Below are 13544 nucleotides of genomic sequence, written 5' to 3' on the forward strand. Positions count from 1 at the left end.
ATTTTGTGTTATAATCCAATACTACTTTGTTTTGTTGCTCAGATCCTACCAGCTTTAGCCACTGAGAGTTCTTTCAGTTGGCTTCAGTGTCCCTTTGACATACCCTTATTGCTGTGGGGTTTTTTCTTTGAGCACTTTCTTACTTTTTGGCACCACAAGATGCTCAGGCTCATTGGTATATTTCCTGCCCCAGTCCTAGAATCAACCATTTCCCCATGGATCCCTGGTACCTTTTACCAGAAAATAGTGTTAAAAACCAAGATCAGGGCGCCAAGTGTGCTCATTGCTACTGGGATGTCATGTCATTGTCCCTCTCAACTGATAGACAAAGGAAATATATGTGTGTACTAATCCATAGAGTATAGATATGCGTATGTATACATATCTATAAACATTTCTATATGTAACTATCTGTATCTACAATAAGTGGAACAAGAGTTTGTAGTGAATTAAACCAAAGTATTTCTCTTTATGTGTGTGTGTGTGTCGTTGTAAACGAAGTTTTTTAAATTTCAAATTCCGGTTGTTCATTGCTTTTGTATTCTAACCTTCTATCTTGCGACCATGCTATACTCGCTCATTAGTTCCAGGAAGCTTTTTTTGTCTTTTTGTCATTTGTTCGGAGTTTTCAACATAGACAATCATTTCATCTGTGAATAAAGATGGTTTATCTCTTCCTTTCCAATCTTTATAACTTTCATTTTCTTTTCTTGTTTTTTGCCTTAGCCAAGACTTCCAGTATGATGTTGAATAAGAGTGGTAAGAGGAGACATTTTGACTTGTTCCTGACCTTAGGGGGAAAACATCTAGCTTCTCACCACTAAATATGGAGTTAGTTTAAAAAAGTAAACATTCTTTATCAAGTTGAGGACGTTCCCCTCTATTCCTAGGAGTTTTTATCATGAACGGGTGTTGACTTTTGTCAAATGCTTTTTCTGCATCAATTGATATGATCATATGATTTTTCTTCTTAGCCTGTTGTGGTGGATTACATTGATTGATTTTCAAATGTGGAACCAGCCTTGCATACCTGGAATAAATCCCATTTGGCCGTGGCGTTTAATTCCATTTATACATTGTTGTATTTGAGCTGCCAATATTTTGTTGAGGATTTTGCTTCTATGTTCATAACAGATATTGGTCTGTAGTCTTCCTTTCTTGCGATGTCTTTTTCTGATTTGGGTATTGCAGTAACGCTGGACTCAGAATGAGTTAAGTAGTCTTCCCTCTGCTTCTATTTTCTGGAAGATATTGTAGAGAATTGGGATCATTTCTTCCTTGAATGTTTGGTAAAAATCACCAGTCAGATCACTTGGACCTGGTGTTTTCTTTTTTGGAGGCCTATTAATTATTGATTAAATTTATTTAATAGCTATAGTCATATTCAGCTAATCTACTGCTCCTTGTGTGGGTTTTGGTAGTTTGTGTCTTTCAAGAAACTGGTCCATTTTTATCTAAGTTATCAAATTTGTGGGCATAGAGCTATATGTAGTATTCCTTGATTATCCTTTTAATGTTCATGGGATCAATAGTAATGACCTCTCCTTCATTTTTGATACTGGTAATTTGTATTTTCTCTCTTTTTTCTTGGTTAGCATGGTTAGGGGTTTATTAATTTTATTGAATTTTTCAAAGAACCAGTTTTGTTGATTTTCTCTATTGTTTTGCTGGTTTCAATTTCATTGATTCTGCTCTAATTTTTTATTATTCTTTCTTCTGCTTGCTTTGGGCTTAAACTTTTCTTCTTTCTCTAGTATCCTGAGGTAGAATACTGGTATTAATATTAGATCTTTCTTCTTTTCTAATATATGCATTTAATGCTATAAATTTCCCTCAAAGCACTGCTTTCACTGCATCCCACATATTTTGATATTATATTTTCATTTTTATTTAGTTCACTATACATATTTTGCTGGGAAAGATTTGCCCTGAGCTAACATCTGTTGCCAATCTTCCTCTCCTTTTTTTTCCCTCCCCAAAGCCCCATTACATAGTTGTATATTCTAGTTGTACGTCCTTCTAGTTCTTCTATGTGAACCACTGCCACAGCATGGCTACTGACAGATGAGTGGTGTGGTTCTGTGCCTGGGAACCAAACCCAGGTTACCGAAACAGAGCACACCGAACTTTAACCGCTAGTCCATCAGGGCTGGCTCTAATTCAAAGTACTCTTAAACTTCTCCTGAAACTCCTTCTTTGACTTTGACCCATGTGATATTTAGAAGGTAAATGTGGTATATTGAGGAATCTCTGCTACTGGAAAAAGTGTAACTCCATTCAAATACCTGGACCTCCAAACGGATGGAAGAGATATCAGTGTAGCTGCTGCCTTCCCAAGTCATCAGCCCTGGAGTGGGTGGGAGGTGGGAGGATAAAGAGTGCTTCTGAACTCGTAGACCCAAGGAGAGGAAGAAATACCTGTGACAGGTAAAAATGTCGCCAAAATTCTAGTATTTGAGTCACTCTGTAACATATTCCTTATAATAGTTGGCAGAACATACAGTAGTCAAGTGTCTCAACTGGCAAGTAACAGAGGCCAAACTCAAACTAGCTTAAACCAAAAAAGCTCATATAGCTTGAACGCTCAAGGGTGATGTTAGGTTTAGTTACACTGAATCTAGCTCTCAAACCATGTCATCAAGACATGGTCCCTAACATTAGCTGTCAACTCGCCCCTCCCTGTTCCCCCCACCACCACCACCACTCCCTTGTCTGTTTCCTCGAATTGGCTTTATTCTCAAGCAGGCTAACTTCACCATGGGGCAAATATGCTACTGGCAGCTTCAGGCTGGCACTCTACCAGCCTAGCAACTCCAGCAGAAGAATGTACTCCTTCTCAATAATTACAAAAAAAAGTCTTGGCCCATATCTCATTGGCCCAGATTTGGTCATGTTGCCCATCCTGAACCAATCACTCTTATTCTAAGGGCCCCTACTATACGTCTGGAGCTGACTGAAGGGGGAAGCCTGCCAGAATGACATGGGCTGACAGTCGGTTTGCTCCCCAGTGGAAAATTGAGGATAATCTCAGGAAAAGGGGGAATGTATTTTAAAGAGGCAAAACACTGGGGAGACAAAATAACATATGTCCACTCTACCTTAATTGGCTTCTTTGTTTTTTAAAGATTTTATTTTTTTCCTTTTTCTCTCCAAAGCCCCCCGGTACATAGCTGTTTATTCTTTGTTGTGGGTCCTTCTAGTTGTGGCATGTGGGACGCTGCCTCAGCGTGGTTTGATGAGCAGTGCCATGTCCGTGTCCAGGATCTGAACCAAGAAAACACTGGGCTGCCTGCAGCGGAGCGCACGAATTTAACCACTCGGCCATAGGGCCAGCCCCGGCTTCTTTGTTTTTTAAAAGGAAGGAGTCTTGTTTGGAATAATGAGTCTCACATTTTCTTAATGGGAAACGGTTTTTAAAGACCACAACCTGGATGTTGATGTTCTCTTTACTACAGATTGTTATTGCTTCTAGTTTTTTGGGCTTTTTTAGTGCAGAGAGGATAGGGAATATATTTTTAGAGAAACAAAAATAAATTGAGTCACATATCCAATTCAACTTTAACATTGCAAGGTTGTTACTTAAGTTATTCAATTTTATAGTTTTACATATTTTCTTTTATACTAAAAAAAACTTGTTTCCTAATGACATTTATGTAAATTCTGATTTACTTTATTCTACAGTATATATGTCAAAGTTTTGAAATAATAACAATATATATTATTATTATTACTTATGGTTCATATTTCTTTATGGTTTTGATTTTTTACCTTAAGATATATCCCAAAAGGGATAAAGAGTCAAATGTTATATTTTAAGTCATTTGAAGTCATTTTTTTTACATGTGTGGTCATGCCACCAACTCGACAGGCATCTTCCTAGGCTTAAGTTTGCTTTCAGCTCTTACAGATTGCTTTTTAAAATGATCTTTTCTTTAATTTTGGCTTTTAATTCTGGAAAAATTTACATGGCTCTTAAGTCAAAACTATTTTCAAACAGTTATATTCAGAGTTTTACTTTCATGCCTATTCCCACCACCTTATTCCCTCCCTCCCCCTACACGTAACCTTTTACAAAATTATTGCTTTTGGTTTATCCTTCCATTGCATTGAGAGTTTCAGACGGGAGGTGTGCGTAGTGTGGTTTAAACAAGACTTCCCATCTAGCGGGAGGGAGAGACCCCTGAGGGCAGGGAGCTGCAGCCCACCTGGGTGTATTGGGTTGTCGTGATGAGGGGGCAGTGGGAGACAGAGAGAGAGAGAGAGTGAGAGAGTGAGAGAGAGAGAGACGGCTGTGCCACAGGGATAGCAAGGCTTCTTGAAGCTGTGAAGAATGGTGTCAAAACCAAAATACAGAATCTATAATTATTGCAAAATCTAGAAAGTTAAAAAAAAAAAAAAAGACACATCCAAATAAAGCCAAGAGCACCCTCTACTGGCCTCTGTTGTTCTGCACATCATCGGTGGTACCCGGACTTGAGAACTGCTGGGCCGGGGGTGCCCCATCGGGTTAGCTCGAATCAAGAAATGCACCTCCCTCAGATGGGGAGGCCTGCGAGGCCCACACCAAATTCACTCTCTGCTCTCCCCAGCTCTCAAGTCCTGTGGACTCTGGGATACATGCTGACACTAAATGTCTGTGTTACTACATCTTGGGGAGAAAGACCCTAATTTTCCTTCCTGCACCTCTTTTCCTGGCATGGAAAAAAAAAACCTAGAGCCAAGCTTTCTGTTGCCCCTTTGCTAAAGCTGTGACAGTAATGACACTGCCCCAATTCTCAAGGTGCTTCCTTACTCAGACAGCATGACAGTGCGAGGGGGCAGTGTGAAACAATGGGAAAGGGAGGCGTCTGGCTTTTACCACTTACTAGCTGTGTGTCACTGGGAAAGTTTCTTAACCTCTCAGAGCCTCAGTTTCCTTATCTGAAAAATAATAATGATAGTATCCAATTCACAGGCTGTTTTTGGAAGTTTAAATCAGTGGTATGTATAAAACTCTTGACACGTGATGCCAGGACTACATATAGACCTCAATAAATAATAGCTACTACTACTATTGTTATTTCCTTTCTGTCTCACAGGAAATTTGCAAGAATCCCCGATTTATTATTGGTGGAGCCAACAGAACCGACATCTGTCAAGGAGATTTAGGTAGGAGAGTCCCTTGGGTCATATCCAGCCAAACAATCAAGGGGTGACTAAAAGGTGGAACCTTTACAGGAAGTAAAGGGACAATAACCTGATTTTGCTTTTAATGACTTTTGGCAGGAGGTTTTCATAACACTACTTTATGCTCATTTATCGATGTGCTGATGATTGCTTCAATTTCTGTTCCTCCCACATTTCTCGTCAGTTCTTTGCCTTGTGTCACGGAAGGTATAAGCCTCATTCCACAGCCTCCCAGTAGAGTCTCGAGGACACTAACCACCTCACTCAGCAAGACAAAAACCTTGATTTTCACTGCACCCACCCTCCTTAAAATACAGCTCTCAAACTGTCTGTACCAAGCATGTCCCTTGGGCACATTGTCCAGATATACACATAAAATGCATTACTGAAAAGACCACTTGCACCTTTAACTCTTGTTTAAATTGCCCCAGAATAGCTCCACATTAAAGGGGTCCTTCAGCAAAGACATTTGCCATGTGGCTGAGCATCCAATTTTCTGTCTGGTTCGTTAGCTCAGCTGTTCCATCAGACCTTCCTCTCTCCCAGCCTCGCATTCAGGAAGTATTATCTTTGGTATGGACTGCGGGACAGCTCTGTGAAGGGCTTGAGGGAAAAGGGCACCCAAAACTAAATGAAAGGAATTAGGTTTATTTGGCCTCAGAAGGAGAGGCTGAAGAGGTTTTGGATACCTGGGTTTCTGCACCAGCGGGGCGGCTGCCTGCAAAGCCCTGGGCAAGCCAATGATCTGGGCCTTGAAACCAATACACTGTTTCAAAGGAGAGGCTGGATGCTGCAGGGGGGCTGCAGGGAGGGGACTGCTGGCAGCTCTCAGCCTCGCCTCTGCAGACTCAAGGATGCTATCACATCCCACACAGCAAAACAAAGGCCTTGCATAGCTTACCCCATCCTCCTTAGAAGGCAGTTCTATGACTGTCCGGGTACCAGGCTGTCCTTGGGTGTTCACACACACACACACACACACACACACACACGCATGCACACTGCAAAGTGTTGCCTCCTACAACATACAGTACTCTGTCAGAAAGGAAGTTCAGGGAATAAGAAAACATCCCCATCTCATTCCATTAGCAGTGGTGTCTTAGCGCCCCCTAGAGACTGGTTCCAGGGCAGCTGCCTAACTGGCTTTCCTTACAATACACATCTGCTTGACTGATGGTTCTCAGATGCTCAGTCTCCACTGAGCTCGGAGAGGGAAATGGACTCACTTTGCAAAGGTAGCGGGCAGGGTGGATTTCCCACAGGCGTTAGGAAGAACGACCCATTATGACTTACTACTGAGGTCAAAAAGGAAGTGAGCTTTCATTGCAGATGGAGGAACTGCCTACAACCTTCAGGAAAACCAGTCAGGAGGGAGTAAGTTACCCTGTTGACCGCATTGTCAAGGGCCTGCTGTCAAACTCCTTCCCTGGATGGACATGCCTGTAAGGTCAGATCTGGAAGTAGGACAGTGAGCACCAAGCGAACCCCATTCTAGAGCAGTAGAGCAGCCAGCTGGGATTGGGTCTCTTTCTTCCCTGGAGGTACAGGCCCCTCCTGTGACCTGTGCCCCGTGCTTGCCTGCAGGGGACTGCTGGTTCCTGGCGGCCATTGCTTGCCTGACCCTGAATGAGCGCCTGCTTTTCCGAGTCATTCCCCATGATCAGAGTTTTACTGAAAACTACGCGGGGATCTTCCACTTCCAGGTGAGGTCATGGGAGTGTCGTTCAGAGGGCCAGCTGCCATCCACCCACCACGGTCTCCTGGCCTTGACTTCCAAGTGGCTCCAGGAAAGGTTCTGGCTGCCCTCCCAGCCATGGCTGTGGGCAGTGACTCCCCTCAGGCCCCAAGCCTGTGAGGAAGCAGTTGTTTATCTCGGCTCCCCTTAATCCCCCAACACCTTCCGCTATGCCCCAGAAAGACAAGAGGACATCCTGTCTGCTGGCCTGTCAGTCTATTTTTTGCCTCTCCAGCTGGCTGGCTGCTGTGTTATTACCCGCAGCCCTTCTCAAGTAGGTCCCTGGGACATTAGCACTGGGAATTCGTGGGGTCCTTTAGGTTGTCAAGGAAACCCTGTCCACAACTGTGGCTCCTGTTTACTTGTTTCCCTTTAAGACGGGTCTGTACCACGTCTATCACTCACCCCTTATAGGCCCTGGAAGAAAAGTCTGGTTAATCTGGGGTCCAGGTTTCTGGTTTGGCCCAGAAATGAATCTTTTGGTTCCAGAATCAATTCAGCCATTGGAAATTTTTTAGATCCAAATTGTCCTGGCATAGAGCCAAAGTCCTGGGTACTGCCCCAGCACTGAAGTGAGTTCCATACATGGGGATCTAGCAGATACTGGGGTTCTGAGGTGTCCATCTGTCTCCAGCCCTGAAGGCTCCTAATGTCCTGGGAGTGACCCAAATCATCAGTTGATCAACCTGCTGATCTCGTACCTCAGGACCAAAGGTGTCCTGCCAGCCAGCATGGGCAAGGCAGCCAAGCCCTGAATTCTGTTTCTTCCCTGTGCCATCAAGCTGATCGTTTCCCTCTGATATTTAAAGGGTCTGATATCTAAAGGGCCATAAATAGAAAAGCCAGACAGATTTTTGCACTCTTATCAACAAGGGAAAAAATGTCATTAGAAGGAAATTAAACTACATTTGACTTTCTTCAGCTAAAACTGATTTGTTCAAAAAAAAATTTCCAGAATTGAAATTATTGGACAATGTTCCTACTACAGCAAGAGTACATTCTGCGTCACTTTCCATTCCATGATAATCCTTCTTGAACAGCATTTCTACCTTGTTTGTCATCAAGAAATTCCTAAGTCAATACATCTCCTTCACCTAGAGCAGTGGTTCTCAACCCCACTGCACAATAGAATCAGCTGAGATACCTACAATTACTGATACCAAGGCCCCATCCCAGAAATACTGAGCAGGAGAATGAAAATCCCAATTCCTCAGATATTCATGGAGTACCTACCATCCCCAGTGTTAAGCAGAACTCTGTGGAAGAGACAAAGTGGTTTGTAACTCACTTCCTGCCCTCGAGGAGTTCACAGTCCAGTTAGAGAAAGATTCACACACACCAAACCCAGAACAGAATGAATAAGCACCAAGATGCAGAGCTGAGGAAATGGGACTCCTTTGGGATGAAAGAGACCTCACAGGAGTGTGCAGTGGGACTCACTTCCCACTGGTAATCTGAGGATGTGATTCTGTGCTTGATGCTTCTGTGCAGTTCTGGCGCTATGGAGACTGGGTGGACGTGGTTATTGATGACTGCCTGCCGACTTACAACAATCAACTGGTTTTCACCAAATCCAACCACCGCAATGAGTTCTGGAGTGCTCTGCTGGAGAAGGCTTATGCTAAGTAAAGCAACACTTTAGAATGTGAGGCAGGGCTAGAGGTGAGGTCGGCTGCAAAATCCAGCTGAGGACTCACTCATGAGAGGGGGCATGTGTCTACACATATGCATGCATGCACGCATGCATGTGCGTGTGTGTGTTTAACTGTGACTCATAGTCAGAAAAGATCAGGTCCAGGCGGTAACAGCTCTAACTAAAAACACTATGTTTAAGACTAAAAATGAAGACGCGTTGGAAATTTTTAGCTTTAACTTCCCGTAGTGAGCTCTTTAATTCTGCCTTCATGGTGGCGTTGCAAGTCCTGGACCCAAGCATTATATCTCTGGAGTTCAGATCCCAAGGTCTTGCTTAGCTCAACCTCATGAGTTGCAGAATATTGATAAAGCCACATTGTCTTTCAACTTAGAAGGCCCATCCAAGCTACTAATGGCTTTAAGGGAGCCCCACCTCAGAGTTCAGGGTATAGTGGAAAGAAAACTGTCAGGAAGTAGGAATAGCCAGGTTCCGGTCCCAGTGCTTCTGGCTTTCTGTGGCCTTGGGTGAGTCATTTCGCCTGTGGAGCTCAGTTTCTCCACTGTGAAAGAGAATCATAGTAACTACCCCATTAGCTTACAGAGTTGTTGGAAAATAGCATAAGAGAACATCACAGGACCCAAGAGTAAAGTTCTTGTGGCAGTGGTGCCTGGGTCATGTTTCCTGGAACCTTGTGACCCCAGATTGGTCTTCCTCCTCTCTCTAAGGCTCCATGGTTCCTATGAAGCCCTGAAAGGTGGGAACACTACAGAGGCCATGGAGGACTTCACAGGAGGGGTGACAGAGTTTTTCGAGATCAAGGAGGCTCCCAGAGACATGTACAAGATCATGAAGAAAGCCATCGAGAGAGGCTCCCTCATGGGCTGCTCCATTGATGTAAGTCTGGGGTGTGGGGTGCAGGGCAGGGAGCAGCCAAACATAGGGAAGACTTACCCAATGATTAGCAACATAGGGCTCTCCTCTGGGACAGGGTGGATGTTTTGTTTCAGGAAGCGGGAATTGGCTCTCAACTTTGAAAACCGGGAATTCGTCAAGGGAGAAGAGTTCCTGGGGATCAATAAAGAGATTGGGCAAGGACATTTCAAGCCCTGGAATATTGAAAATAGGTCCAGAGGCCTGTGTCAGTGCAGGCCACTGTGGTCGGTGCTGCTCAGTCCCAGCAGGTCCCCATTAAGCCAGCCACATACTTGGCTCTGGACCTGAGCCCGCTAGTTCCCTAAGAAAACCTCCCAGTTCTTGAGCTTTGATTGTCTCTCACCTGGGACGGGCATCGTGTTGTAATCTGGGAGAAGCTCAGCCTGTAGTTTCCCTCTCAGTGCAACAAAGTGGTGTGAACTGAGACCAACCAAGGCTAAGGAGGCTGCAGACTGGCCAGGCCTCCCGAGTTTCAGGAGACACACCTGCCCTGGGGGCTGCTTAATGTTGAACAGTCTTGGCGTTTTCTGTTGCTGAGGAAGGGGCCCAAGCTGAATTCCTGTTCCTTCCTCTCCGGATACTCCCCATGGGTAGGAAAGCTTGGGAAGATCAGTTAGCATAAAACACCCATAGATGAACACTTTCTTTCTGTATCACTTTTCTTCATCTTTTCTCCATTCATGCTCTGTTTCTCTCTCCTGTTTTCCTTTATCTGTCCCCTCCCTTCCCTCTGCCTCCTTCCTTTTCCATCACCCTCCTTTGTTTGCTGTCTCTCCCTCTCCTGGACTGTTCCCTGACCTACCTGTCGGGCCTCAGGATGGCACAAACATGACCTATGGAACCTCTCCCTCTGGGCTGAAAATGGGGGATTTGATTGCACGGATGGTGAGGAATATGGATAACTCGCGGCTCAGGGACTCAGACCTCATCCCCAGAGACTCAGATGACAGACCAACCCGGGTGTGTACACCTCCAATATGCCAGACCCAGTTGACCATCCCAACTGCCCTGTTGGTGTCAGACTCCCCTCAGCAGGCAGTGCCTTACACACAGACACCGCCCCCCCACCCAGGGCCTTCCAAGGGTCTGGGTTGGAATAACTTGCCTGCTCCAAGGTTCTTGAAGAAGGTGGGAGAGACGGGATTTGGGGGGAATCTCTGGGGGAGTTCTTTTATACTCCATGGTCCAGGCAGTTTCTCTGATAACAAATTAACAGGCAGAAATACAGGAGAAACTTCTTTTATTTTAAAATGCTTCTCCTCTTCTAATTCATTAATTTATTCATTTAACACATATTTATTGAGCTCCTACTGGGCTCCAGGCACTCTTCCAGGAATCAAAGAAAATTCTCTCCCCTTTTCACTGTTCAAGTGAATAAAGCAAAGTCTCTCCCCTGATAGAGTGCTCATATTCTAGTACTTTCTAATCTGGGCTCACTGATGAATACTGAGCCATATAGTAAAGCAGAGGAAAAAGTAACTTATATTTTCCCCATCTAAAGATAATAACTCTTAATATTTGGTATATGTCCTTCCAGGATTTTTCTATGCATACACTTAATCTAAATTTTTATGTTGTCAACCTATGTACCTCTTTGCAGCATGCTTTTTATCAGTTAACTTTATATTCTTAAGTGCCAACAAGAATTATATTCTTAACGTGTCTTCCATAACATTTTTTAGTGGCTGCACAATATTCCAACATATAGATATGTTATTATCTATTTACCCAATAGCCTATTGGAAAATTAGATTGTTTTCTTTTTCTGTTTTTGGCTACTACTTTTAAATGCTATACTGAACATCCTAATAGCGACATCTTTGTGTATGTCCATGATGATTTCCTTAGGACAGACCGACAGCAGTGGAATTGCTAGCTATACATACATAATGCCAAAAGAGTCATTTTAAGTGACTTCAAGTGATCAAGTCATTTCCAGTTCTAGAACTGAGGGATGCGTGAATCTCCCGCCCCCTCCCTTTCTGTTCACCATGGGCTAGGTCATATGGAGATTGAGATCTGGAAGAGGCCTAGATGCCAAAAGCCCAGGTCCCCCAACACCCCTCACCTTGAAAAGGGCTCCAGGAATTCCACAGCCCAGCATGGCTTTGGGAAGCTCCTCTTAAAGCTGTTACGTTATCAGGCAAAGTGAAGTCATAGAGATCCTGCAGGGTTCCCTGGGCTTTACTGACCCTACCCATCTGCCAAGGATTTCCCATGGCTGTAACTTGGAAATCCCTACAAATGGCAGAGCTAACCCTGCAGCCCTTAGGCACAGTCACGTCTGAGCAGGACTCTCCTCTGGCCTCCTCAGAATTCTCTCCCTGGGCACTGTGACTCTTGATTTCTTGAATATCATGCTCTAGGTAGGTGTGGAGGGGGTGAGGGGATGTAAAGAAAAAGGTTAGACCTACATGTTTCATCTAACTCCTTTTCTCAATCCTTCTCTTCCAGGAATAGTCAACCCTGGGCGGGCTCAGGGGAAAGGGGAGCCAGAGTCCAGGGGAGCCTCCATCTGTCTCCCTTCCTCCTTTGAAAGGCCCTAAGGGATCTAGAAAGGATGGGCTCTCACCCACCTCGCATCCCAGCCTCCACTTTCTCCCCAATGGTCAGACAGACCTTTCAAGGTCAACTAGTTGAGGGAAACCACTTGTCTGGGTTGTGTCTTCTTGACTCTCTTAAAGGGCCAGTGAGGGTCTTCTCATGTTTGGGAGACACACTTTCAGGGAGTGGAGTAGTCCTCGCCCTCACAGAACCCAGAAAATAGAACCAGTATGAACTTTGTCTCAGGCAGCAGAACTTCTACTCCCCAACCCCTGACGAGCTGTCTGGTTTTCACTCCACAGACAATTGTTCCGGTTCAGTATGAGACAAGAATGGCCTGTGGGCTAGTCAGAGGCCATGCCTACTCGGTCATTGGGCTGGAGGAGGTGAGCCTGTGGGGCTTGGCAGGAGGGGACTTGAGGAGCTACCTGGGTTAACCCCACACAGTCAGGACTTAGCTTTCTGTGCCCCTTCCTATCTGTAGAGCTTGCCTCCAATCGGGGGAGCCACTCAAGGCTCAGGCCAAACACCAAACACCTGGGACCACTGGGACTGGTAGAGGTGGATCTTGCCACAAGATGGTGCTCAATTTATCTTTGTTCTTAGTGCTAAAGATGGCAATTTTCCCAACATTTCCAAAGAACAAATAGAAATCACTTTGGTTTTATGAAGTTGATTTCATGGGCTCTTGTGTTTCCTGTTCTCTCACAGTCAAAGAGTTACAATGTTTTGCTTGCACAGGGACATCTGGCCTTTACCGGGTCATGTCGTGGACAGGAACCTTGTGAGGCCTGTTGCACATAGTTGGGCAGGATGTGTCCTGTTCACAGGGATGGGCAGAGAGGGGCTGTCTTCTGTAGCAGCCCATGTAGCAGACTAGACGAAGACGCACTTTTTTCTGATCAGTCCATCTAGAGGGGACATTTGTCTGCAGTTTCTCAGCCAGCAGGGACATTTTTTCTAACTCATGCAAAGACACAATGTGCTAGCAGGGCCTGACAGGATATGCCCTGCCTCCTCTCCTAAAGCTCATCATGGCCAAATGTTTGCTGGGAAAATCACTTCTTAGAAGACGGTGAGGCGATGGCCAAACCCTGACTCCTGTGGACTCAGTCCTAAGGTTCTGACTCCTCACCCTGCCATTCCATGGGAGAACTTCTGAATAGTCTCCTTAACCAGAACCAAGCAGGACAGCCCCTATAAGGAATTCTCCCCCTATCCCTGTCCCAGACCTCAGGGCAAGATAGAAGACCCTCTTTCTAGAAAGGGCCCAGAGCAAGAGAGCTTTTTCTCTTTGCCCAAGGCCTGGTTCAAGAATGAGAAAGTGAAGCTGGTGCGGCTGCGGAACCCCTGGGGCCAGGTGGAGTGGAATGGCTCCTGGAGTGATGGGTAGGTGAGCGGACCCCACCAGTCGGGGACAACAGGGCCTGGGGCAAGGCTGGGTTGGGTACTGAGCCACAAGAGTACTACAAAGGCTTGGTCTAAAATTACCCTCAAAACCGATGATCTGCAGCGAAGAGGGGACGTGGG

The 13544-nt window shown here is 45.0% G+C and overlaps 1 protein-coding gene across 2 annotated transcripts in view; it reads left to right on the forward strand.

Moving 5' to 3' along the window:
- Positions 1–13544, forward strand: part of CAPN3 (calpain 3) — a 43906-nt gene that overhangs the window by 14833 nt on the left and 15529 nt on the right. For both annotated transcript variants that reach the window (XM_046649782.1, XM_046649789.1), the window contains exons 2-8: positions 5079–5148; positions 6751–6869; positions 8393–8526; positions 9263–9431; positions 10287–10430; positions 12317–12400; positions 13318–13403. In XM_046649782.1, coding sequence (XP_046505738.1) covers positions 5079–5148; positions 6751–6869; positions 8393–8526; positions 9263–9431; positions 10287–10430; positions 12317–12400; positions 13318–13403 — 806 coding nt within the window. The remainder of the gene's footprint in view (positions 1–5078; positions 5149–6750; positions 6870–8392; positions 8527–9262; positions 9432–10286; positions 10431–12316; positions 12401–13317; positions 13404–13544) is intronic.

This window comes from Equus quagga, chromosome 2 (genome assembly GCF_021613505.1).
Source record: "Equus quagga isolate Etosha38 chromosome 2, UCLA_HA_Equagga_1.0, whole genome shotgun sequence".
Lineage (NCBI taxonomy): Eukaryota > Metazoa > Chordata > Mammalia > Perissodactyla > Equidae > Equus > Equus quagga.